Here is a 27,439-nt window from a genome sequence, read left to right on the forward strand (position 1 = left end):
TGTTGTGAGAGCTGCTTTTAACAATAAGTATAGTTTGTCTTGCAACACTACAGGTAGTTTATGTCATCTGAACTTCTACCATGTGTGTGCTGTCTGTGTTTCTCTGTCAATGTGATTAGTTGTCTGAAATATAAAATGCATCCAGCACACCGTATTCAGGATCATCGGGAGAACAAGCTGTTTTTAGCCCAGAAACACACTTACATAACAAAAGAGGTAATTGGAGTACATAGACACACACATTTGTTTACTAAAGCTGTAATGTGCAGGAGAGATGAAATAATAAATCTGCATTAACAACAATGGTGCACCTGTTCACACACACATACAGTTGAACTGTGTCAGAGCAATGACATGAGAAGAGAAAACAGAAGAGACGAAAAGAGAACAGATGAGATGAAAAGAGAAGAGTAAACAGACGAGAAGAGATGAGAACAGAAAAAGAGGACATAAGATTAGAAAATAATAGATGAAATTAGATGTGAAGTGAAGTGAAGACAAAAAACATGAGAAGATAAAGATGGGAAGATTTTAAAAGAGTAGAAGAGATGAGAAAAAAACACACGAGATGAGACGATATGAGAATAGATTGCATGAAATGAGAAAACAGAGAAACCAGAAAAAAAATTGATGAGAAGAGGGAAGGCACAAGAAAAGAGATTAGATGAGAAATTAAATAGAAAACAGAAAACACGAGATGAGAAGAGATTAAAAAAGACCAGAAGAGATGAGATGGAAAAAGAAAAAGAGCTGAGAAGAGCTGAGAAGAGAAGAGAAGAGAAGAGAAGAGAAGAGAAGAGAAGAGAAGAGAAGAGAAGAGAAGAGAAGAGAAGAGAAGAGAAGAGAAGAGAAGAGAAGAAGAGATAAAAGAAAATAGCAAAGTCAGGATAGGCTAGATGAGATGAGAAGAGAATAAAAGCTTGATTGTAGCAGTGGCACATTTAGCATCATCATCGTGTGTGTGTGTGTGTGTGCTCTTGTTTTTGTGTCATATCAGGACACAACTCTGTATAATGACATGGGTATGACACAGGTATTACAAGGAGAGGGTGACTTATGAGGACATAACCCATGTCCCCATTTTCCAAAACACTTATAAATCATACAGAATGAGTTTTTTTGAGAAAGTAAAAATGCACAAAGTTTCCTGTGAGGGTTAGGGTTAGGTGTAGGGTTGGTGTAGGGCCATAGAATATACAGTTTCTACAGAATAAAAACCATTACACCTATGGGATGTCCCCACTTTTCACAAAAACAAACGCGTGTGTGTGTATACTCGGAGATGTTTTGAATGAAACTGTGAATAGTAGTCGTCCACCAGCAGCAGAGCGGATTTCTGAATGAACGAGATCTCCCTCCTGTCGGCTCCTGACACACTGCCAAACACTTCAGAAAATCAGCCACCAGGCAGCAAGAACCAGAGCCAACGACTGCAAACCCTGTCCCAGACACATGCCATGTCACTTCCTCTCCTTCAGTCCCTGTCTCACGCCTCTCCCCTCCTCTGCGGCTCTCCACTGTGACTCATCGCTCGCCAGACGCTTTACAGATGAAGTCAAATCAACATGTGTATCAGCCAGCGTATGTGTGCATGTGAGAAAAATGCTTTCAGCTCCTCCTGCCTCATTTTCAACATGCTTAAAGGATTAAATTGCTTTTTTGGCACAACGACAGCAACATGATCAAAACGAGATCTCCCAAGAGCAGTCTGGGCGCATGGATCAAAAGCACCATCAATGATCGACTATTATAATAATATCACAATCAAACTCGAGAGCTTCCACTTCACATCAAGAGAAGGTCACAATGAGTGGGTTTCTTCCTCATCAAGGGCCATTTGGCACTGAAACATCTAATCAGAGGCACTTTTCAGTTTCCTTACATAAAAAAAAAAAAAATCCCTGTTTTTTTGAATAAGACGAATTCATTGTTATGCATGCATAAAACAATTCATTTTGAGTTTGTGTGCCAAATTAATAACCTCCAATCGCCTGGAGTGTGTGTGTGTGTGTGTGTGTGTGTGTGTGTGTGTGTGTGTGTGTGTGTGTGCACGCGCGCATGTGTGTGGCCGGTTTTGCGTATGTTGTTTCAGTGACGCACGAATCAGGTGACGTCTCTTATAACAGGCGGAGCTGTCCGTGGTGCTGACGAGAGAGAGAGAGAATCCGCGCTCGTGCAGCCATAAACACACCGAGAGCGCGAGAGCGATGCGCAACGCACTCACGACTCCCCGTTAAAACAGACCGAAAGCAAAGGTAAGAAGGTTTTTGCATCTAAACACTCATTTGTGCATTATTTAAGACAGAATAGCCTACATCACTTTTATCTCTTTAGAAACGCGTAGGGTTTTTATATTTCAGCAACCTGCTGCGCGCAACCGAGAGACGCGTCTCACGAGAGATGAAAAAAAAAACACGTTTTAAAAGTAGAAAAAAAAGGATAGATAAAAGTTAGACAGCATCTCACGTAACTGTTATTTTAAAACTCTGTGTTTATTTTATATTCTACAAATCATTCATTAAGAACGCTAAGCACACTTAAAAGCAAAGCTGGTAAAATCCTGACGGAATTTGTACTAGTTAAAAGTTCATCATCTTAAGAGATTGAAGTGAGCAGGATGTCGTGCTCTGGGGTTTACTCCTCTCCGTTTGACGGCACTTTGCGGTTCAACAGCAGTGCGGATGCTCGTGCAGTCTCCCGTAGCAACGGGGTATGACTCATTTAGTCGTGGCAGCAATTTAGAAACTAATGAGATTTTCAGCGCAGGCTGCGCGCGCTCTCTAAGTGCTCCGCAAACACTCATCAACAGGCTTTCAACAGATGTCATAAAAAGAGAGAGAGAGAGAAACAGAGCGAGAACTGGGATGGTCAATTAAGCAATGTAAACAAGACTGCAGTAAGTCATCTAGGGTAGGTCTTTGTAAGAAGATAAAGGAATAGTTTGTCAGGAGATGCCACCATTTAATCACCCTCATGTAATTCCAAACGTGTGGCTTTCTTTCTTCTGTGGAACAAAAAATAAGGCATCTCGAACCACTGTTTTTGCCCATATATACCATGAGAGTCAATGGGGTTCAAAACAACACTGGATCACATTGGACAAAACCACTGAGAAAATCATTCTTGACTTGACTTGCTGATGACAGAACAATCAATATGCATGAAATTGTTGGTGCAAACACATCTATGTATCTGTTGCAAAAAGCTACAAAAGCTGTCACTTGGGTTGTACCTTTTTAAAAGATACACCTTTGTATCTCGAAATAGATACAATACAATACAGACTGCGTCAAGGCAGCTTTACAGGGTTAAACAGGAAAAACGTGCAAGAGCACAATAGAAAACAGTCTGTTTATCAGTTAAAGAAAGTTCATTGTTGATTCAGCGATGTCATTGTCCAGCTCAGTTCAGCTTTTTTCCGATAGTGTCAGCAATGTTGCTAGAAATTGTGTCCCCAGCCAAGCAACCCAGAGGCGACTGTGGCAAGGAACCAAACCTCCATCGGTGACAGAAATGGAGAAAAAAAAAGGATCAGTCGCAGGGCCAGTTTTCCTCTGTCCTGACTAAACCAGCATGGTGTGGTTTAATTCAAGGCTGCAATGCATGTCGGATTGAGCAGAGGACTCATCTGGATCTCGTGGTCTTGTGCCGATTATTAATGATTTTAAATAGTGCATATTACTACCTAAAGTGTACATTATTAGTAGCTAAATGGTACGTTTAGTACCTATTGACTCATCATCTTTTCTCCCTCCCTCCCTTTCTCAGGTTAAACATGTCGTCATCAACTAGATGCTGTGCAACAGGGGTGTTCAACCTCCCTTCACTCCTTCTTCTGCCCCTTTTCCTTTCTCTCGTTTGTGGAGTACAAGGGGCCACGCTAAGAGAGCATCGTCTGAGCGAAAGCGAACCGGTCTCTTATGGACCAGCGTCCCAGATCCGTCCTCCTCCGAGTGCAGAGATGCTCAGAGCTCTGCGTTACATCCAAAGCCTCAGCCAGAGAACCCCATATGGTCACCTTGATGACCAGCAAGACACTTCAGATGACATGGAGAGCGTTCGCTCCCTGCTACAACTGGCAGATCCTGCCCGGATGGATAGAGGCATGGATGAGAGAGATGAAGAGAAGGACAACACTCAAGAGTTGCTGCAAGCGGTGCTTACCACACTTCAACAGACCGAGGAGCACATGGTGCCCCAGAAAACCTCCCAGAAGGTCATCGCACCATCTCAACCTCGATACACTGTCCAATCCTTCCCAAGACCAAAGCAACAACTAGAAGTGGAAACTTCAGCTGAGAATTACGGAAGGACCTCGTGGACCAATCCAGATAACCGGAGACGGCACCGGAAGTTCCCACTTGCGTTTGAGGACCAGGAGCAGCCTCTCAAACGGACCAACGAGAAAGCAGAAGAACAGTACACACCCCAGAAGCTGGCGACCCTTCAATCTGTGTTTGAGGAGCTGAGTGGAATCGCTGCATCTAAGGCCAACAGCAAACGGGAGGATGGTGAAGAAGATTACGATGATGATAACGACTTTTACAGGCAGAGGAGGATGGTCTTGGAAGACATCATGGGAACTGATGAATGGGCACCTTTGGAGGAACAAACAGAGACTGAAGAAGAAGAAAGAGAGAGGCATGGGTTCAATCCCAACCTTGAGGATGATGAGCAAGAGGAGGAGGAGGATGAAGAGGACGATTATGTCAAAAGATCCAACCAGTTCCAGACAGGAAAAGAGGAGGAGCCTGAGGACATTGCAAAGCTTGTGGACTACTATCTTCTGAAAATCCTAGAACAGAAAAAGCAGGAGCAGCAGAAAAGACAAGAGGCCAGCAAGAGCGAGCAAGAAGAGGTGGAGAGAAAAGATGTGGATGAGGATGATGGAGAGGAGGAAGATGAGCAGGAGAGGGAAATCAAGCCAATGCACAGCACATTCCCTGAGTCTTTGTCCAAGATAATCTCAATCTCACAGAAGCTACGAATCCCACCGGAGGAAGTTCTTGAGCTTCTCCATAATGAGAAGCAGAAGGATTTATTGGGAATCCCAAAGGAGTCACGTACGCCCTACACAACCGTTCACAAGACCTTCACCGCAGCACCTCACCGACGGCCGCTCGAGACCACGAAGGGCAACAGCATCAGCCAAGACATCGTGAATATCCTCAAGCTGGTAAACGCAGCACAACAAAACAACAACCGAGCAGCGCAACCGGAAACATCACGTTATTATGAGAGGAAAACCGGCAGGGATGATTATGACGACGCTGCCGGCGAGGAAGACGAACTTGCCAATTACCTGGCGTTGAAAATGTTCGAGCATGGACAGAGACGGGCACGTCTGGCGCCATTACGTGACGAGGACCAGCCCGTGTACGAACGCGGTGACTACTTCGATAAAAGCACGGCACAAAAAAGACCCGCGAATCACGAGAACGCAGTGACAGGATTAGACAACAACACAATGCTGCAAATCCTGCGGTATCTGGATCCGGAGGGCGACGATGCCGACGAAATTGACTCTGAGGGGAAAACGGTCCCTGAAATGTAGATGTGTAGATAACGATTAATATTCATTGTTTTAAGTTTGTCATATAATAAAGTATTTTGAAAGAAATATATCCCCTTATTGCGTTAAGTCAATGTAGTTCTCCAGCTTTTCTCATTTCTTGTTCTGTATAGCAGAAAAAATGGTATTTTAGTATGAACTCAAGAACTTTTAGTAGTAACTCAATTAATTAGTTCATTAGTTAGTGAATAGAACAATGTAAGTCGCTGGCTTTACCTCTTAAACATATGAACACACACAGATTTTCTCCCTCTTTACTACACCACTTGTGTTTTCAGTAAGTCAGTCTCTTGTGCGTGTGATGAGGTCATGTGTGACGTGGCAGAGGTAAATAAAGCATTTGTTCACACCATGGTCCTCTGTGTAATGCTTTTCTCACTGCTGAGGAACCTCTGCAAGCTTTGCATGACATCAAATCTTTTTATTGTGGTAATTGGTTTCTGTTTCATGTGCAACCAGGGTCATAACAGCCCAAAATGCATTTACATTTGAGTCATGAAAAATTGGTTACATATTTAAATGCATGTATAGAATAAGCTGTAATTATTCTACTACAATACATACATTCTCAAAAATAATTTTTGTTATTATAAAATGCATTTTAGTATATATTAATAAAACAAAAATCCGTGCAACACTTTTCAGATTTTAAACATTCTTTCTTTCAGTTTCAGTTCAATCTAAGCTCTGTCTGAGAGTTACTGACTGATTGTCTGCTCACAGAGAAAAATGTAAATAACATTTACCGCACAATGAAAAGAAACCAGAGGTTTCACAAGTGTAGTCAAATATCCGACTCCAAGACTGCATTTATTTGATCAAAAAAAAATTATTTATTAACTTTAAAATAACTGTTGAATATACTTTAAAAATGTAATTTATTCCTGTTATGCAAAGCTTCAGCATCATTACTCTTTGAGTTTCATATGACCCTTCAGAAATCAAGATCGGCATTTATTTGAAATCTTTTTTAACATTATGAATGTCTTAAAAGTCACTTTTGATCAATTAAATGCATCCTTGATGAATAAAAGTATACATTTCTTCAAAAATATTCTGATCCATTAGTATACATGAGTGTATCTCTGTATCTCTTGTATTATAGACTTCTCACTGTCTCAAAAGTAGTTTGAAATGTTTACTAATACAAAGTGTTGCTATTTCAGCGTTGTGACTTTGTATGGAAGCTTAATTAAATACATTGAGCATGTGAAGTTCTTGTCATTGTGTCTTTGAGGAGTGAGATGATGGCTGTGATGATCTGAAGATGTTCCTTCAGTATGTGTTTTTTTTTATATTCCTCTATTGTCTGTCAAAACATAAAAACAAGTCATATTTAACTGATTCATACCTATATCTTTAAACAGATACAGATGCCAAAAACATAAATACGTGGCTCCACATGATTCTGAAGACCCATTAACATGCTCTTGATGACATAAAAATCTTACCAAGAAGATGAAGAATATTACTCTGAACAATATAAATCCCATTCAATTGAAAAGCACATGCAGTAAGAAGGTGACCTCTGACCTCCTGTAGACAATCTTCAGATCCCTCCACAGCAGGAAGTTGCAGGTGATGTCTCTTATGATCTTCGATCGCTGAGAGCCATGAACCATTTCTGCAGCCGTAGTTTCCCCTGACGAATGAACAGAAGCAAGAACCGCATCAACAGCAGAGACACACAATCATTAGTCCTGAAAAAGTCTGTAAGCAATGTGATGAACTATGTGAAGTATTGACCTGAATACAGCACAAAACACACACGTCAAATACAACTTGCTTTGTCATAGTCAGGATGTCAAACAACCCTATAATAAATGATTAATTTGATTAAAAAAAATAATAATAATAATAACAACACACACATACATGCTGCTTGGTCCTGAAGTGTGAGATATTTTTCTTTAAACTGTCCATATCAGTACTATTCATAAAATCTTCAGAACATATAAAAACCAGGTTAAAAGAAAGTTAAGCATGCCAAGGTTATGGTAATTCTATGTATCCTATAATGACTATTCCATAACTCATAACTAAATAAAGCCTTTGTTTTTTTAAGACTAAAAAATTACATTAACCATTTTACCTTTAATTGCTTCTTAAAATTAAATATAGTCTACATAGACACAGACAATAATGCGTTTCTCACTAGTAATGTGAACATGAAACAGCAAATTTGTTTTAACCAAGAAAAGATTTAAAATTAACAAACGCACGTTTGTAGCCCATTTGTTATACAAGAGGAAATACAAATGTCCCTCTTGTCAGCACAAGAACAGTGTCTGTGTGTGTGTGTGAGTGTGTGTGTGTGCAGTAAAACACAACAAAGGGTCTGATATAAGGACATATCCCAGACAAGTAGCTCTACAGTAGGCTACAGAAGAGAAAACACAAAAAAACAAAGCTCTATCTGACCTCTGACACTCGGATTCGTATCTTAATAGTTTGGACCTGTCTGTGATTGTTAACGCAAGAATAAGGCAGGAGCATCAACAAGAAGACAGCAGATGCACACTTGTGAACCTCGTGCACATGTGTGAACCAATCGCAGGCGCGTACGGAGAGCAGGGGCGGGGCCGAGATCTGCGCGTGTCTGGATCTGCATCACACAGGCTGGCTTTACCTGGAGCGAGGACATCCTTTCCGCCCCAGTTGGCAGCAATTAATTAAAGGTTATAGCCAATTGCCACTCTTAAAGAAAGCCTTGACACCCCTGCTGCCACCCCAGTTGGCAGCAGTGAATTAAAGGTTATGGCCAATTTGAAAATTTACGAGCGCGAATCTGTCGTGATTCGTGATCCTGCACCGAACTCCCGAACTTATTCAAATGATTTGTGATCCCCAAACTGACTCAAATGATTCGCGACCCGCTTTGAACTCCCAAACTGACTCAAATGATTCGCGACCCCCAAACTGACTCAAATGATTCGCGATCCCGCTACGAACTCCCGAACTGATTCAAATGATTTGCGATCCCCAAACTGACTCAAATGATTCGCGAACCCGCTTTGAACTCCCGAACTGACTCAAATGATTTGCGATCCCCAAACTGACTCAAATGATTCGCGAACCCGCTTTGAACTCCCGAACTGACTCAAATGATTCGCGAACCCACTTTGAACTCCCGAACTGACTCAAATGATTCGCGAACCCGCTTTGAACTCCCGAACTGACTCAAATGATTCGCGAACTCGCTACAAACTCCCGCACTGAGTCAAATGATTTGCGCTCCCCAAACTGACTCAAATGATTCGTGAACTCGCTTTGAACTCCCGCACTGAGTCAAATGATTCAGCAGAACCGCCACGCTCACGACACGCAGCCAGTGTGTCACAGGCCTGAAACTCAGGAGGAAACGTTGGGTAAAAATGGATTATCCATCTATCAATAAATGAAGCTTTAATGAAAGCACAGACTTTGAGATGATAAATAACTAACGTTACAGTGGTGTATTCTATTACGTGATACATTACCACCCACTTTTAAAAAGCGTGAATATACCTAACAACTTCGTTTTGTGTCAGAATTTTCACACTTTCATTCATAAATTCACCCCGTTTGTGTTTGAAAAGCGACAGGGATTGAATCGCGGAAATGGAACTGTATAAAGCAGAACGTCACGGAAATTCGGCCATTTTTGAACGAATAAATCTAATTAATCGAATCTCAATATGGACTAGTGTCTGCAATATTCCCAGAGGGGGCACCATCCCAGTTGCTCCAAAAAAAAAAAAAAAAAAAAAAAAAAAAAAAAAAAAACTCTCACACCTCATGTTTGCGGCTGAATGTTCATAATTGATGGATGAACATCTATGAGTTCAGATGAGGTATGAGGTAGAGTACATCAGCAATCCAGCGAAGAGAAAAGAAAACTAAAAGTAAAAAAAAATAAAAAAATAAACAGAGATAAAGAGAATGACTTATAGTCATAAAAACAACTGTAATTGTTCATGTAGGTGTCAGCTATAATGCACAATTGAATTGAATGTTTGATATTTATTAAGATAATGCTACTCTTTCACATGGGCTCAAATGCAAATTTGAAGCTCAATAGCATTTGAGGAGAATTTAAAGGTTATGGCACTCTCGAACTGATTCAAATGATTTGCGATCCCCAAACTGACTCAAATGATTTGCAAACCCGCTACGAACTCCCAAACTGACTGAAATGATTCGCGAACCCGCTCCGAACTCCCGAACTTGACTCAAATGATTCGCGATACCACTCCGAACTCCCGAACTGATTCAACTCCCAGAGGGGGCACCATCCCAGTTGCTCCAAAAAAAAAAAAAAAAAAAAAAAAAAAACAGAGATAAAGTTGGCATGTCATTGGACGAGTCTCAAATTTAGGAACCATCTCTAAAGTTACATGAGATATTGGTATACACTTTTCTAACGTCAGTAGCATTTGAGGAGAATGACTTATAGTCATAAAAACAACTGTAATTGTTAATGTAGGTGTCTGCTATAATGCACAATTGAATTGAATGTTTGATATTTATTAAAATAATATGGAAATTATGCTACTCTTTCACATGGGCTCAAACGCAAATTTGAAGCTCAATAGCATTTGAGGAGAAAGACTTGCAGTCATAAAACAATTCTAATGTTTTCATTTAGGTGTCAGCTACAATGCACACCCTATACATTTTTTATATATATTAAAATAAAGTATAAATCATTTAGGTAAAAACGATGCCCGTTAACACTTTCAGGCACATTCCTGTGAACTTTTTTTTTTTTTTTCAGGTTCCCTTACGAAAATTACCCATGATTTTAACAATAACACCACAAATCATTGTTCTTGTAGCCATGGTAACTGCAAATTAACCATGGTTTTGTTACTTCAAATAATAATTTACAAAGTATTAATATACTGTAATTTTTGTTGTTGTTGTTGCTATAAAAACAAAACTAATCCATCAATAGCCTTTAAAATGACTTAAAAAAATAATGAGGCAATAATGATTGGTTAATAATAACACTGTTAAAATACATAATGTAGGCACATACAAAATAAACAATTTATGAACATGTTATTACAAATGCCATGTGATTGCTACTGTTACACTTACAGGACGATCAAATCCTTGTTTAGGCTACTGACCAAACATTTCCTTCAAATATTCACTTAATCTTTCATTTTTGGCCACCTTTTTGTTATATATGACACAGCCTTTATAATTTAATTAAAACAACTTCAACAATATCACAACCCTTACAAAAATAAACCATGGTTTTATCATAGTAAAACTGCTTAGTTCCATTTTGCATGATTTCTGAATGCTTGAGACTATAAAATAATTACCAAATCACATTAAATAAATAAATAAAAAAATCTCAGGAGAATTTACTGGGGCACAGAGGCGGATCTAGAAAAATATTGATGGGGTGGCGAGAAGGGGGCAGGAATGTTTGAGGGGTGGCAACATATGGTAGACGTATATATACTGAATTTAGTCACAGTTATCACAGTTTGATGATAATTATATGTGCACACTACAAAAGAACACAGGCTATCATTTACAAACTTAATCTCATGCAATCAATGTCTTGCATTTGAAACAGTTCATATACCATATACACAAGCAAAATAAATAATTGCACGTTAGATCTCCTCATTCTGCACAACTTTACCTCATGAACCACTGCTGTCAATCAAATCTGGAACTCAAGTCTGGACTCCTAACATCAACAATTATAGAAAAAATAAAAATAAAAACTTGATTATGTGGATGTGCAAAATTAGGTAGCTACATGCAAAATGATTCTAAACAAACGGCTTCACGTGCAAACTTTTAGCTGAGATCGGGCAAGAGGCAAACTGTCATCTACAGCGCACACAAAATAGTTGCTTTGAAACATCAGAAGGGTTTTATGTCGCTCATTACCGACAGAGGGCAGACAGCGATGAGCACCGGTGAGTGGCGTGGATCTACGTGCACTCATGTGACCCCGGTGCCGGTTAAAAGCACCGGTGAGCATCCGCGAGCACAGCGGGCGACCGGAGCCACAGCGCGGGTGTGAGAATGTCTCTGTACCGGAACTCAGCATGGTTCCTCAAAGGACTCAACGAATTTACCAAGTAAGAGCTGCACTGCTTCAAAAATATCACAACACCTCATTACAATTTTAACAATCATAATGCTTAATTAATACGCATTTAAATGCGTAATATAACATGATGTAATATAATATGCTACTATTAATAATAGAATATAATATAGTCTAATATAATATAACGTTGCATAAATACTTAATACTGAATTGAATTTTTAACATCTATATTGATTGTTAAATATTGCATGGGTTAGAGTTCAGCTATTCTACTACAACTGTTTATCTCTTATTTTATTAAATGTATTTAATGAATTTTTTTTATGTTTAATGGGCACTGAAGAACAAATAACAAGTATTTTTGACCTTGATTTTTATCAAAATATTTGTACATATCCAGCATTTGTCTGTAGGCCTATTGGATTTTTAACCATATGATGCAATAGTTCTTCAATTTTAAAGGAAAAAAAATTCTTAATGTTTGCTTTTTAATTTTCGTTTTTCTTCAAAATGATGCAAAAAAAAAAAGTGTTGCACATCATAAAAAATGGCAACATAAATCATGGCAAGGGTAAAAGCTTTCAAAGTCACTTTCTTAGATTTTTAGACAGCATATTACGGTGCTATAATAAATGGTGCACCGAATATGTTCAAAACAACACAAAAAGTTCTGCAAAATCAGGTCACGTGTTGCTTTTTGTTTTTCCATGGAATCCAATTTTATAAAAATGATAAGCCTATAAATTCTTGGGAGTCATAAAAACACTCAAACCGTGTCATCTCACTGCTGCTGTTTATCTTGCAGTGGCCCCTGCATCTCTGTGTTTTCCTTCAATCATATATTGTCACCCGGGTCAACCTCTCACGTCCCATAATGGGACACACATCACCCTTAACAGTGCACGCATTTACTGAGAAAAGCTTGATTCCCCCCGGCACCTCCTCGCTCCACTTCATCCCTCCGCCTGGCCTGGCACGCAGGGACAAAGCCACTCTTTGAGATCGAGTCAAGGGCACGCGCTGCGATGCCAGGAGCGGTGCTATCAGAGGACGCACTGATAGCAAACTCTCATTAGCTAAGCTATGACGCAAGGAGGCACATTAGGACAGAGCTTCTTGAGTGGTTTCAGGACTCACAAACATTCTTCCAACGTCAACGCAACTTCTGTTCAAAGTTATCTGGTCTTTTCATAGCGTTCTCAAAACAGCACAAGCTTTGACTTTTGAATGTTCTCCGAGCGTTCTTGACCATTTCCATGCTTGCAAACTTCTAAAATGGAACGTTCCCCCAAAATGAAATTTCCTTTGCATTACAAACAAACGTTCTTCCAGTAATGTTAATCGAGCATTTTGGTAACATTCTCAGAACTTCAGCACAAAAACATTAATAGAATATTTATTCAAAAAACGTTTTAGTTAAATGTGCATCTAACATTTTCTTAATGTTGCTACCTGTTAACATTCAAAAGAAACGTTAACAGAGTTTTTAGAACCGCTTTACCCCAGATAACACACGCACGTCTGCAAGATGTCTGTTGAACATCACTTCATCTGGAAAGCATCTGCTGTGTACATCTGTCTATTTAAGATGTCAGTCTTACATTCAAAAGCTTAAAGACATCTTCTAAACCTCTATTTTACATCTGATAGGAAACATCCAATTGACGCATTGCAGACAAGCAAACATCTTAAAAAATACGTCTTGCAGATTTAAATGCAGATGTTAAATAGACGTCTCTGTGATGTACATGTGCTAGTCTGGGACCATTCTGACAAGGTTTTCTCAAAGTTATAAACAAACGTTCTTCCAGTAAAGTTAATAGAGCATTCATTCAAAGATATATGGGCTTTAATAACATTCTCAAAATGAAATTTTTTAAGCATTTTAAAAACTTCCGAAATAACATTTTCATTATTTAATGGCACCGTTATTAAAACATTCTTAGAACATATTTCTGTAATTTGGGTTCTTCCGTTGCCATGATCTGAGTGTGATGTTGAATGGTTCAAAGCATGCAAAAGGTGAACTAATTGCTTGACTGAATGAATCTAGCAGCATTTTGAGAGATGTGTGCATGCTCAGGTAACCCTGTGACATTTAGAGACTAATTAACCCTGCGTGTCACAGAGGGGGATTTCTGTCAGCATCTAAAAACTTTGTTGAGAAGGACCTGGAGACGTCAGTGGTGGGCCGATCCTTCCTGATCACTGGAGCTAACAGCGGCATCGGGAAAGCCACTGCCATGGCCATCGCCAAGAAAGGTGTGTGTTGGAGAAAATCAGCAGTGGTTGGTAAAATAGAAACAGACCTTGTGGTTCAAGGTGTATTTAGGCTCTTCAAATGATTTCCACATGTTTTTGTGAATCTAAAAAGTATTGGGACACTTTGGTCACACAATAAATGTTTAAATGTCATTGCATTACATAACAAAAAAAAAACAGAATCTGGAAACAAATGATGCTGGTCCTTCACTTTTCTTTGTTGTAGCTTTACTTTTGCTCTGCATTTATCTAAAAGTAAACATTTTATCTAATTTTATTCATGTGCATTTATCTAAAGCAATGACATGCAGACAGTGTTATTTGAATCTCCAAACACTTTCTGTGCCGCAGTTTAACCTGTTGACCCTCTTCTTCAAGGTGGTACCATCCACATGGTCTGCAGGAACAAGGACAAGGCAGAAGAAGCCAGAGCGGAGATCGTCAAGGAGTCTGGAAACAAAGTATGATTGAGATTGTAACACAGCTTGCTGTCTTTGAGCAAGTCAGTTAACCTCAGGTCACACCAGGAGAACTGAAGCTGCTGTTTAATGAAGAATAATGTAGTTTGCATCAGTTACCATTTTTACAGAAGTCGACTGAATCATTGAAATGCCCCATATATTTGTCTACACGCTGTCTGTTTCTAATGCAAGATGTTCTAGTAAAATACGTGACCTTTGGCCTCTGTGTTTGGCTGCAGGAGATCTATGTGCATATTTTGGATCTGTCCGAAACCAAGAAGGTGTGGGAGTTTGCAGAGTCTTTTAAGAAGAAGTACAAAACCCTCAACGTCCTGGTGAGGCTTTAAAATAGCGTATACACTACTGTTTAAGAGTTTGGGGTCAGTAAGAGTTTTTTTTTTTTCATTTAGAAATGTATGCTTTTATTTAGCAATAGCATTAAATGTATCAAAAGTGACAGTAAAGACATTTAGAATGTTACCAAATATTTCTATTTCAGATAAACACTGTTCTTTTGAACTTCCTATTCATCAAAGAATAAAAAAAAAACATAATAATTATCAGAAATGTTTCTTGAGCAGCAAATCTGCATATTAGAATGATTTCTGAAGGATCATGTGACACTGAAAACTGGAGAAATAATTCTGAAAATACAGCTTTGATCACAGGAATAAATTACAAATCAAAATATTTTCATATGTAACCCTGTACCACAAAACCAGTCATAAGTTTGAATTTTGTTAAATTGAGATCTATACATCATCTGAAAGCTGAATAAATCTGGAATCATATGAGGGTGCAAACAATTATATATATATTGAGAAAATCGCCTTTAAAGTTAAGTTTAAAGTCCAAATATAGGTTTTAGCAATGCACTTTACTAATAAAAAATTACGTTTTGATAAATTTACAGTAGGAAACTTACAACATATCTTCATGGAACATAATTTGTACTTAATATTCTAATGATTTAATATAAATAATTGTTTTTTTTGCTATTGCTACAATTATACCCCACCAACCCCTTGTGCTCCAGGGTCACATATTTAATATTTTTACTGTATTTTTAATCAAATAAATGCAGTTTTGGTGAGTATAAGAGAATTCTTGCAAAAACATGAAAAAAAATCTTACTGACCCAAACTTGAAGGGTAGTGCACCTATATTTTGAATGGCATTACCAGCCAATGGAAGTAATGAGATGTGGTGGGTTGACTGATTTGACTGTGACAGATCAATAACGCCGGCTGTATGGTGACTAAGAGGGAGGAGAATGGTGAGGGTTTGGAGAAAAGCTTTGCAAGTAACTCTCTGGGTAAGTGAGCAAACAAACCAAACCAGCTCAATATCGCCTAAGGACTACAAGTCTTTCCCACTAACTTTATAATACAGAACATCTTTAGTACCTTAGTTTTGACCTGATGTCTCTGTTGTGTTCCTCAGCCGTGTACATCCTCATCAAGAGCCTCATTCCTCTGCTGGAGAAGAGCCCTGAGCCCAGAGTGGTGAGTAAACCAGAGACTGAGAGTCACAGACGGAGGTCAGACGGTCGGTCAGCATCTCTCTCCTCTCCTTCAGATCACAGTATCATCCGGTGGGATGCTGGTGCAGAAACTGCGAACGGGAAACCTGCAGTCTCAGATGGGCAGATATGACGGCACTATGGTGTACGCACAGAACAAGGTACATATGAACACAGATAGAGTCCAAGGGAAAGCTTCTTCCAACATCCAGAAACACCTTGCTTTGAAACCATTTGCTAGTTGAATCATTTATGTCATTGTTTTGCTTTCAGTGCATTTGAACTACATTTAAAAAATCTGACAAATGATGGCAGTCCCAGTTTTTTAGTTATTGGTAAGATTTTTGGGTAACACTATGGTCCATTAGTTAGTTAACTACATTAGTTAAATGATCTAAGCAAGAACAATCCTTCTACAGCATTTGTTAGGTAAAAATTGATAGCATGAATGCACTGTAAGTCACTTTGGATAAAAGCATCTGCTAAATGCATAAATTTAATTAAATTTAATTATTATTAATCTTAGTTGAAGTTAATTTCAACATTTACTAATGCATTATTTAAATCAAAAGTTGTGCTTGTTAACATTAATTAATGCACTTAGCATTAATCAATTAGCATGAACTAACAATGAATAACTGTATTTTCATTAACTAATGTTAACAAAGATTAATAACTACAGTAATAAATGTATTGTTCATTGTAGTTAATAAATTAACTAATATTAACTAATGGACCATTATTCTAAAGCGTTACCAATTTTTGTAATGTTTTGTAATGAATGGAGTCTCTTCTGCTGACTAGGAATATTATTATTATGTGTTTTCTATTGTAATATATACTAAATGTAATTTATTCCTGTGATGCGCAGCTGTATTTTCAGCATCATTCCTCGTCTTCAGTGTCACATGATCTTCAGAAATCAGAATAATATACTGATTTGCTGCTTAAGAAACATTTCTGATTATTATCAATGATGAAAACAGTTGTGATGCTTCATGCTTTTGTTTTTTTAGAGTTCTTTAATGAAAAGAACAGTGTTTATTTAAAAACTGTATCAATTTCACGCATACTTCCGTTATAAAAGTATTCATTTCTGTCGCCCAAAAAATCTTACTGATCCCAATCTTTTGAATGTTATTAAAAAGCTACTTTAAAACAATATGCAAAAAGAGTTTTCTGTCTCACTGACTTCACTAGCTGTTTGTTTCTTAGAGATTCTTGTGATGTCAGAAGTTCTTTGTGTTTCAGAGGCAGCAGGTGGTGATGACAGAGCAGTTTGCTAAAGCTCACCCCAACATCCATTTCTCTGTGATGCACCCCGGATGGGTCGACACGCCAAGTAATTGCATACATACAATCATCATAAATTTAAACCGTGATATGTTAAACTGACATACTGTATGCATTTTTACCTTCAAGCTTGATGTTGTTAATTTGTCAAATAACATGTACCTCAAATGCACTGGTCGCTTTAGATACAAGTGTTTGCCAAATGCATTAATGCAGATATTTATTTATCATTTATTCAGACTGATTGATTTGATGATGTCTGATCTTGATGGATTCATTCTCGCCTCTCTTTCTTTAGCCATTGCAAACGCGATGCCTGATTTCCACAGCTCTATGAAGGAGCGTCTGCGGACACCGGAGCAAGGGGCTGATACGGTCGTGTGGCTCGCTGTGTCCGAGGCGGCGGTCAAGAATCCCAGTGGGCGTTTTTTTCAGGGTGAGCAAACACACACCCACACAAGACACCTTGCTGTCCACATAGGCAGGAAATGAAATCTCATGCGTGACAGTATGCACTCAAACAGCACTGCTAATGTTGAAGCACACGGGAGCCATAACTGATTGCAAGAGACTTGACTTACCATGTTTCTAAAGTAATGCTCTAATATGCATAAAAGTACATGCAGTTTTAAATTAGATGAGGCAACTTTATAGGTATTAAATTGTTAACTTTTTTTGTTCAATATTAAGGCAGCATTGCATATTTTGCAAAGACAGCCATCTCAGAATGCATTGTGACTAGTTGCATGAAACAATTAATCCAAGATTGCTTGGCAATATTCTGATATAAAATATACTGCTATTTCTTTTAGTACTGAAAAATCTGAATAAATTAAAAAATTACACAATATTCGTGCATGTTATGCATCTTAGATAATGCTATTAAAGTTTATTTCCAGAATTTCAAGTTTGTGTCTCACAATTACAAAATAGCAACTATTTTCTCAAAGTTATGAACATACCAGCATGCAAGTATCAAATTGGAATAAATTACAAGCTGATTTTCTTGTGGCGCACAAAATTGCTGCCTGTGTAGAGCGTTCCAAACAGATCCCTATTGAGGAACCATGACAGCTAGGATGCTCCCTTAGAAGGCCGTGAGCTATGAGGGAGCGCACTAGGTTTTGGAACCGAGCTGCTGTCTTTCTCTCCATCTCCTTCAATAAGGCATCCATCTGTTTCCAAATGAAACAAGTGAGCGTTTCAGGAGACAGAGAATGGATGAAAGACACTGATGAAGGCAAGAACAGCATGAGCAGTAGAGAGAAGACGAGGAGAATACAATCAGTGTACAAAGAAAGACTGGACAATGGAAACGAAAGAGAGAAACAGAGCATAGCCAAAGGAGAACGAAAGGAGAAGGAAAGAGCGAGAAAGATCAAGAAAGGGAAAAGAGAGTTGGCGGAGCTCCAGTGCAGCTGTAGTGGGCGGAGCTTCTGTACCAGACACGGCCGGAGTGAACTCCGTGACCTTATGACCTTTTGGGACTGGGAAAACCAAACAGCCGCTCCTCAGACTTCAAGGCGAGACTTCTGCTGAATAGAGCTAAAATAAACTAACAACAAAAAATATCTTCACAATTTTCTCAAGTTGATTAATCCCAGTACATCAGGGAAATTGTTTTGTATTGCAAGTTTTATCAAATGTACACATGCTAATGAGGCATTAGATAATAAAAATGCACTAATTTGCATAAATATCCGAAACAGAAATCTGAACGTTGGATAAAGCCAGGTTCAAATGTCCTGTTTTATTTTAATGACACATTAGTGGTAAAGGTTTTTACAGTTGGGATTTTCTTGATCTGTAATCACTCCATAAACCAGAAAATGGTAAACAGAAAAGAAAAAGTAAAAAAAACAATTGGGATAAAATGTCGTATAAAATCTGGTGAATTATATATGAACAACCCCCTTTGTAAAAACTTCACAAAACAGATAAAACTCTGAATTGTGGTGAATGTAAATACTAATGAAGTGAAGAAACAAATCTATTTTGGAAATAACGGATTTTAAAGATGCACATTGTAGGTGAAATCTAATCAGACGCAAATAAAGTGTAATAAAATAAACAAATGTGTATTTGTGATGTTTTATTTCTAGTCCAATCTCAAAATTAACAAGTGCCTGGAAAAAAGAAAAGAAAAAGGTTTTGCCTGTAATGTGCCTTAAAGTCTATTTATTTTCACAAAGTGCAATGTATAATAACTGTAATGTATGTATATAGCCACATATTTAAATCTCAGAAATATTCATATTACGTAATCATTAGAACACTCACTGTTGGGGCCTTGATTCTCGTTTCCATGGTAACAATGACTTCTCTGATTGGTGCATTTTTCTTCAGGATTATGGGTAATGTAGTTCTTCTGAATAGTGAGGAAATCAGACATGGCTTCTACTTCAGACAACAGGAATCATTTCTCCAGGTGATTTTGTGCAGATTTCATGTGTTAAACATCCATTTGTCTTTGTGTTTTACATGCATTAGATCGGCAGATGGTGTCGGCTCATCTTCCCTTGGCCTGGACGCACACTTCACAGCTGGAAGATCAGAAATTCATGAGCGTCATGGAGGATCTGGCCAAAAGCTTCCAGCCGTACTAAAGAAACTCACATGAAAACACACAAACCAGATCACAAACAGATGTCAAACACTAATACATAACATATTTTAACAGTTTAGACACAGTCTAACCCGTATAAACCGTGTGGATGTTCTTAAAGTATCTCACAACAAACTTCTAACTGTAGATTAAATCTCCTCCAGATCTCAGAAAGTTTGAAGGTGTGAACGACTGTTACGCTCAATAAATGCTTGAACATGTTTAAGTCTTTTACCGCAATGACTACTTCCTGTCTCATTTCCTCGTACATTTCAGTTCTCTCCTCTCATTGGTCAAATCAAACGCAGGTGTCGTTCTTTTCGGACAGCTTCTTCTGACACCATGTGATCAATCTCAGCCAATCACAGTGAGTTTATTCTCACCGTGTCAGTGACTCCAACGAATCAGGTCAATCAGGTGGGAACCCGTTCTGACCGGAGTCACCCCAGCTGTCAATCATTCACTCACAGCCAATCACCTGATGCAGCACAGGAAGCTGACGGAAAAGGACGTTTCCTGCTTTTGGAGGCCTGTGATTGGATGTCGCTTTGGTTTGACAGCATCACCTGATGTTCCAGAGAATGAGGAAGTGATTTGTAGTGTATTTTTTTTTGTTCAGTATTTGCTCCGACAATAACACTTGATTACATTTCTACATATATAGACTGGGTTATTAATTATTAATTATGATTGTACTTTGAAGCAGTTTTGTCAACATTAATAAATATATTAGAAGGTGTGTTGGTGTATGTCAGGCTTATTATATTTAACAAAAAATCTTGAAAAAATAAACAACAAAAAAAATCTGTTACTTGAAATAAAAACCATTAACTGTAATAAAATATACAAATATTTTTTTCCATGCTTCCCAGAAAGCATTTCACTGAGGTTAACTTGATGTACTAAATAACTAAAAGTAAAAAAAAAATAATAATAATAAAAAAAAAAAAAAAAATATATATATATATATATATATATATATATATATACACATATATATATATATATATATATATATATATATACATATATATATATATATATATATATATATATATATATATATGGCAAAAACACAAGGTAATAACTCAAATAAAATATAAAAAAAAAGAAATCAACATTAAGCTGTATTAGTAGATTAATGATCCTAAAATAACACTGGTGTATAAGGCAAATATAATATATGTAATATTTTTATTGCAGTTACTAAAAGTTAAAGTTTACTGTACAATTATATTGAATTCCCCCAAAAAACTCACTCATAAAAGCTTTAAAATGTTTCTTCTACCCATCTCAAAATATTTTTCATTTTTCCATGACCATTTTTTTTTTTTGTCAACACAAAAGCATTGCAATGTCATTTTTTTCCAACTTTAGATACAACTTTAACATGCAATTTAAATGACCAGAAGAACCATATATCATACAGCATAGATCTTTATTGTAATATTTCACTCAATCTCTGGGCTGAAACTACCAGTCAGCATTAAGACTTGCGTCAGTTTTCATATTAGTGGCAGAAGATTCTTGTATGAAAAATACAGATGTTTGAGCTCAACTTTGAATATATAGAGAGAGAATAATACTTCATTACGGAACTACTGAGGTAAAGTAAGATTTAGAAAAAGCACATAGAAAAACAGATCTCAAAGTCATTTAGAGTTATTAACAGTTTTAAGGGTTCGATGATTAGAAGCGTGTTGAACCGTACAATGTGTTCAACGTCTGAAGAGCAAGAAAACAGTGTGTGTGATTTCACATGGTGGTTAAAATGAACCGCGACTCCCTGAAGCGTCAACATAACAGCAAAACCTCGAAACAAAAATGACTTTTAATCTTTCCAGGATGAATCTCACGACACATTCTTGACAGATTTCGCGAAATTCACCCTTGTCGTTTTTATGGTAAATGGAGGAAAAATTATTATCTTTCCAATGAAATGACATGAAGATGATGTCATACAAACGCTGGTTTCACTGCATTACAAAGCTCACCCTGTTTAACTTTTACATTGAATCAGAAAAATCAGCTACAATCCTGCAGAAAAAAACAATCTGAATATGCTGGTTAGGTATGTTTTGAAGCATGGCTTCTGGTTTAAGCTGGTTTAAGTTAATCCTAAGCCAAGAGTCCAGCTTAAACCTGCTGCCATGCTTCAGAACATACCTAACAGGTTTTTCAGCAGGGAAAATATTATAAAGGAGAATTAAATTATTTACAAAGCTTGGAATTAGACGTATATCGAAACGAGCAAGCGCTTTACGCAGGCACGAATCAGGCATATAACAGTGAAAGTAATGCAAACACTAACACAGAAGCCATTCGTACCGTCAGATCATGAACACACACAGACTGAGCAATTCAGTGCAAGGAACAGAGAACGAGAGAGAACGACTGAGAGGAATGTGACAGCCGAGTGAAAAAGAGAGAGAAAATCTGAGGAGAGAGAGTCAAGATGAAAAGAAAGAACTAAAGTAAAGGAGAAACAGCTTGGAATTCTGTCTTCTCATTGGCCAATGTGACTTTAACTGTGAGCTGTGTGTAAGTTTAAAACATCCAGCTTCTGCCTTACGCCAAAAAACTGAAAGAATTTTGAAATCTAACTATTTAAAGAAACAGTGCATCCAAAACGACAATTCTGTCACCATTTACTCAAGTTGTTCCAAACCTGTTGAACACACTAAAGTTAATATTTTAAAGTCATCTTAAACCATATCATAGCTTTGTGTCAGGAACAGAGTGAAATTTTAAAACTGCCGCCCTTGCATCTCTCAAATCTCATTTGCATATAATGACCTTAGTTAGGTTAGGCGCCATATTGAAATAAACATGGCTTTAAGGGATAGACTCTCTGTAATTTTCACTTTTATGGAATTTTCTCTTTAGAACGTGTCTTTTTTTCTCAGAAAGACATTTCTTTCGCTGAACAATTGGTATGTTTTAGACAACGGTACAATCCATTAAACGCAATGTACTTCAGTGTCAAAAATACAAATTAAATATGGCACTACCCTAACTAAGCTTTGACATCAGAAAAAATATCACTGTTTGTCACATAACCAACTGCAAACTGGTGAGTTAAATTATGCAAGCATGCTAATCAAAAGATTAAGATGTTAAATATAGCACGGTGAATATCACGCATAGGACTACTTTTATTGTTTGTTTTTGCCATTTTTGGTTTTAGAAGCTATTATGCAGATTCAGAAGAGTTGTAATATAGTGAAAAAGCTGTTTGGACTAATTGTATGATGGTTTGTTGGAACCCCAGTCCTCTTCCAGTGAATGGAAAGAGCAGCATCAACATTCTGCTAAATATTTCATTTTCTGTTCCACAGAAGAAAGAAAGTGATCCAAGTTTTGGAAAGATATGAGTAAATGTTTTAAATGCAGACAATTTTTGTGATAAGCATCACTTTAATATAAAAGTTTGTTTCAAGCATAGGATTAAAAAAAGCTAACTGCGAATTTTTAATCCCTCAATTCTGACTTTTTCCCCACAAAATTGTTAGTCTATAACACAACTCTGGCTTTTTTCTTGCAATTCTGAGGAAAAAGGCACAATTGTGAGAAATTAAAAAAATATCGCAATTACCATTTTTTTTTTAATCCCAAAAAACTGATTTGCGAGATGCAAACTCAAAATGAGTTAGAAGAAAAGTCAGAATTAAAGCAAAATAAAAGTTCTGGGGAAAAAAAGTCATTATTGCAATATGTAAAAGTTAAATTATGAGTTTTGCAATTGCAACGAAAAAAGGAATCGTGACAAAAAAAACTGCAATTAATTTTTTAAAAATATTTAAATCGCAAGGCCATATTTTAACTTGTCCCTAAATTAGTGCTATAAATAGTGTTTTACAGCTGAACACTACTGAACCAACTTAACGCTTTTAATCATAAAATGCTCCATGGATTTTATGCTACATGTAATGTTCCTCATCTGCCTGCGTTACATTTTAGCGGGAAAATGACAAGTTTGTACACGAATGTTCCATTGTTACTATGGAACACTAATTTCCATGGTAACAAAAGTGCTGGTTACTATGACCAGTAGTAGCATTCAAATTCAAAAAGCGTTAGAAGGATAAACAAGAAAGATGGCTGAGGATGAAACTGGATGTTGGATGAAGGAATACAAAGCCATACACGCACACACACAGACACACACACACACACACACACAAAAGGGTGCAAATTTTGTGCTATCAGAAGTACCTTGATTTCATGTTTGCTCAAATCCAGGTCATCATATCTCAGAAGAGACATGAACGGCTGATTCATGAAATCAAGGAGCATTCCAATGACACACACATATTCACACACACTGTTGAAGTGTCTGTTCAGCGCAGACTCGAGAGAGAGAGAGAGAGAGAGAGAGAGAGTTAGACAGGTAGGTGAGCGTTTCTAAGACATCTTTTGGAGGAGTGTGGGCGGTGCTTTCAGAAACAGCCAATCAGCGAGGAGAGAATCCCGCCGCTACACTGCTGCCCACCACCTGCGTCATGTCCCAGATCTACACACAGACCAATCAGATCATCAGAAGACAGAAGACTTCAGCCATCAAACACAATCACAACAAATAAACTATCTTATTCTGCATACGTTTCATGCATAAAAGCAATATGCATAATTATTTATAATATGGATAACTTCATAATATGCATAACTTAATACATACTTCTCAGTATAGTCTATAACACACTAGCAGTAATATTACAGTATTATTTATAAACTATTATAGTATTTAATATTTTGAATTACCTTTTTATAAATATAAACTTATTTTAGTTAGTTCTGAATATTAATATTTTATTTCACTATGATGCCTTACTAGCAGTGTCATTTAAGCATTATTTATATATTTTAATATTTATTAATATTTTGAATTCATTATATTTATTTTCAGTTTTCATTTAGTCTAAATCATAGTAATTTTGTTGTGCCTTTGTCATTTATTACTTTAATACTTTTATATAACTTATATACTTTAGTTTTAAATTTATGTTTTCAGATTATATTTAAAATATATATATATATATATATATATATATATATATATATATATATATATATATATATATATATATATTTTTTTTTTTTTTTTTTTTTATTATAATTTTTTTATATAAATATACATATTTTGAAAAAAAAAATTCATTTTAATTTGAGTAAAAAAAATATATATTTCAATTCCCGAAAACATGAAATCACCCATTTTATTGAAATCAATAATGTTTTCTTAAATATGGTAATCTTTTAAATAAAAGGTTTTTTTATTTATTTATTATGTAATTTTGTCAAAAAATATTTAAACTGGGAGTTCAAATAATCAAGTCAGGGAGGACACGTTAAAAATCAAAGCTGATATTATTTCAGGTTCTCTTGGACACGGTGAAAAATTAAAAGTCAAGCGCACTGAATTGTGGGAAATGATGTTCCAAGCAGTGTGCTCGGTTGATAAGAAGCATACAGTGTTGATACAGATACTGCATACTTCTAGTCACTAAAATACAAGAACAAAGAGATGAAGCATGAGTGTGTGACCTTAACAACTCGATCACTGCCACACGTGACCATCAGCCCTCGGCTCGGATCCATGTCCATGTGAGCGATGTTGTGTTTCCCTTCATGAAACGCAGCCAGAGGAGTCCGACTGCAAAATGACAACACACCAGAATAAGTACAACTCACAGAATCAAACAGACAAACAAAAACAAAAAAAACAACTCACTCTTCCTCTTTGATTGTGTCGTAGCAGTCGTCACACATGCGCACCTGGAACTCAAAGCCCATGACGGGGTACGTGGAGCGCTTAGAACTACACTTCCCACAAATCGCCTTCCCGCACTTCCTGCAGTGATGCTGGAGACAGGAAATGACATGGGCATAACATCACAGAGCACTGAGATGCTTCGTTAAAAGAATATCTCACCCCAAATTTGACTGAAAATGTAATTCTAGATTTAAATGCATTTGTTTCTCCATCAGATCAGATTTGGAGAAAGGTTGCATTGCATCACCTGCTCACAATTGGATCCGTTATTATGGATTCGTAATTTGACCAGAAGCATTTGTTTCAAGTTAAAACATCTTAGTAATGGAATTGTTTCTTAAAAACACGCAGCGTTCGTCTTCTCCGGATTTTAACTGATGGACTGTGGATTATTGTGATGTTTTTATCAGCTGTTTGGACTCTCATTCTGACGGCACCCATTCACCGCAGAGCATCCATTGATGAGACACTGATGCAATGCTACATTTCTACAAATTTGATGAAGATACAAACGTCTCTACATCTTGGATGACCTGAGGGTGAGTAAATGTTCATTTCTGGGTGAAGTAATGCTTTAAGGCAACTTAAAAAAGTGCAGATACATAGGACCTAAAGAGCATCAAAATGTTTCTGAACGTTTATGTCAGAGGGGGAGATACAGACATTTATATCTTTATATTTTTAACCCTAACTGTAGCGTCCTTACCTGTCGGAGCCCCAGGGTCTTGCTGTCCCACATCTGCTTTATATTCCAAAAAAACGGCTGTGCGCATTTCTGACAGGAATCACTGTCCAGCCACTGAGGAGCCTGAAAGAGAGCGTTTCAGTACGGTCAAACTCTTTGGTCATGGACTCGTTCAATCATACCTTCTAATATTTAGGGGAGGTGTGTAAGTGTTCAGTACCTCTTCTCGTTTTGCCTCCATGTTCCACACTGTTATTCCTCCATCAGCAGAGCAGGACAGCAGCTGATGCGTCAGCGGCAGATACCACAGCGCCTGGACCTTCTCACTGAAACAGACAGACAGACAGAAAGACTGAATGACCCAGGCTTCCTGTTTTCTATTTGAGTATATTTTTAAATGCAATGTATTTTTAAATGTAAAGTCTTCAGTGTTACATGATCTTCAGAAATCATTTTCTAAGATGCCGATTTGATGCATGAGAAACATTTCTGATTATTATCAGTGTGCTGCTTCATATTTTTGTGTAAAATGTGATACATTTTATTTTTGTGAATAATTCGATGAATAAAAATGTTCAAAAGAACAGCATTTTTTCTGAAATAGAAATATTTTGTAAATAAATGTCTTTACTGTCGTTCACTTTTGATCAAACTAATGCATCTTTGCTGAATAAAAGTATTAATTATTAAATGACCCCCAACTTTTGAATTTGAATAATCAAATGTCAGAATAATAATAATAATAATAATTAGAGACAGAAAAACAAACAAATTGCCTTTCTACCTAAATTCGAAGTTCATACTAAAAGATGTCAGATTAAACTCAATTTTATAACTTTGTGCACTGAAAAGACCGAACACGCAAGAAACCTTCAGCCAGCACTGAGTGTGGGGACCTTACAAATACACTCGCTCAACGACCATTAATGAAACAGGGTGTCATGAAAATTATTCACTTTCAGAATCTTCTTTATAAGAAATGGAACTGAAAATGGAAAATAGTTCTCAATCTTGGTTTCTATGCCATTTACGGCCTGGTAGCACATGTGGCAGTGAATCATCGGGTTATTACTAGCGAGCATGCGAGTGTGTGTATTCTCACTTGTGTCCCTGCAGTAGTAATGAGCGTCCCTGTCTGCCACCAATGTCCCACATGATCACACTGTGGTCAGACGCTCCGGAAAACAGCCACCTCCGAACCG

At 37.3% G+C, this 27,439-nt stretch overlaps 3 protein-coding genes and 1 long non-coding RNA gene across 4 annotated transcripts in view; 2 read left to right on the forward strand and 2 right to left on the reverse strand.

Moving 5' to 3' along the window:
• The first annotated feature begins 2,127 nt into the window (after nucleotides 1–2,127).
• scg2a (secretogranin II a) lies at nucleotides 2,128–6,786 on the forward strand. Its single transcript, XM_052617323.1, has 2 exons — nucleotides 2,128–2,255; nucleotides 3,769–6,786. The coding sequence occupies exon 2, from the start codon at nucleotides 3,776–3,778 to the stop codon at nucleotides 5,552–5,554; it is 1,779 nt and encodes a 592-aa protein (XP_052473283.1). The 5' UTR covers nucleotides 2,128–2,255; nucleotides 3,769–3,775; the 3' UTR covers nucleotides 5,555–6,786.
• A 4,738-nt stretch (nucleotides 6,787–11,524) lies between these two features.
• On the forward strand, nucleotides 11,525–20,005 carry dhrs12la (dehydrogenase/reductase 12-like a). The gene is made up of 10 exons (XM_052615842.1): nucleotides 11,525–11,664; nucleotides 13,765–13,898; nucleotides 14,277–14,359; nucleotides 14,599–14,694; nucleotides 15,593–15,674; nucleotides 15,803–15,864; nucleotides 15,938–16,042; nucleotides 17,133–17,223; nucleotides 17,473–17,610; nucleotides 19,665–20,005. Exons 1-10 carry the CDS (start codon nucleotides 11,609–11,611, stop codon nucleotides 19,778–19,780), a joined length of 963 nt encoding a protein of 320 aa, XP_052471802.1. The 5' UTR covers nucleotides 11,525–11,608; the 3' UTR covers nucleotides 19,781–20,005.
• LOC128028578 (uncharacterized) lies at nucleotides 18,035–19,670 on the reverse strand. Its single transcript, XR_008187166.1, has 2 exons — nucleotides 19,455–19,670; nucleotides 18,035–18,729 (listed from the first exon to the last, which is right to left on the reverse strand). It is a non-coding gene; the product is annotated as an uncharacterized LOC128028578 (long non-coding RNA).
• A 1,193-nt stretch (nucleotides 20,006–21,198) lies between the features above and the next one.
• The window catches only part of wdfy1 (WD repeat and FYVE domain containing 1), a 15,073-nt gene continuing 8,832 nt past the window's right edge, over nucleotides 21,199–27,439 (reverse strand). The window contains exons 7-12 of the mRNA XM_052616531.1: nucleotides 27,340–27,439; nucleotides 26,458–26,563; nucleotides 26,259–26,360; nucleotides 25,511–25,641; nucleotides 25,324–25,432; nucleotides 21,199–24,292 (exon numbers count right to left, since the gene is read on the reverse strand). The exon at nucleotides 27,340–27,439 is cut by the window's right edge and continues 27 nt beyond it. Coding sequence (XP_052472491.1) covers nucleotides 24,233–24,292; nucleotides 25,324–25,432; nucleotides 25,511–25,641; nucleotides 26,259–26,360; nucleotides 26,458–26,563; nucleotides 27,340–27,439 — 608 coding nt within the window. The 3' untranslated portion in view covers nucleotides 21,199–24,232. The remainder of the gene's footprint in view (nucleotides 24,293–25,323; nucleotides 25,433–25,510; nucleotides 25,642–26,258; nucleotides 26,361–26,457; nucleotides 26,564–27,339) is intronic.

This window comes from Carassius gibelio, chromosome A15 (genome assembly GCF_023724105.1).
Source record: "Carassius gibelio isolate Cgi1373 ecotype wild population from Czech Republic chromosome A15, carGib1.2-hapl.c, whole genome shotgun sequence".
Classification (NCBI taxonomy): Eukaryota; Metazoa; Chordata; class Actinopteri; order Cypriniformes; family Cyprinidae; genus Carassius; species Carassius gibelio.

Bases quoted from the DNA above. Each gene is read 5' to 3' on its own strand.
- scg2a (XM_052617323.1), top strand. From the start codon at position 3,776: ATGTCGTCATCAACTAGATGCTGTGCAACAGGGGTGTTCAACCTCCCT.
- dhrs12la (XM_052615842.1), top strand. From the start codon at position 11,609: ATGTCTCTGTACCGGAACTCAGCATGGTTCCTCAAAGGACTCAACGAA. The intron at 15,865-15,937 runs GTGAGTAAACCA...CCTCTCCTTCAG, and splicing joins AGAGCCCTGAGCCCAGAGTG to ATCACAGTATCATCCGGTGG. The intron at 16,043-17,132 runs GTACATATGAAC...TTTGTGTTTCAG, and splicing joins TGGTGTACGCACAGAACAAG to AGGCAGCAGGTGGTGATGAC.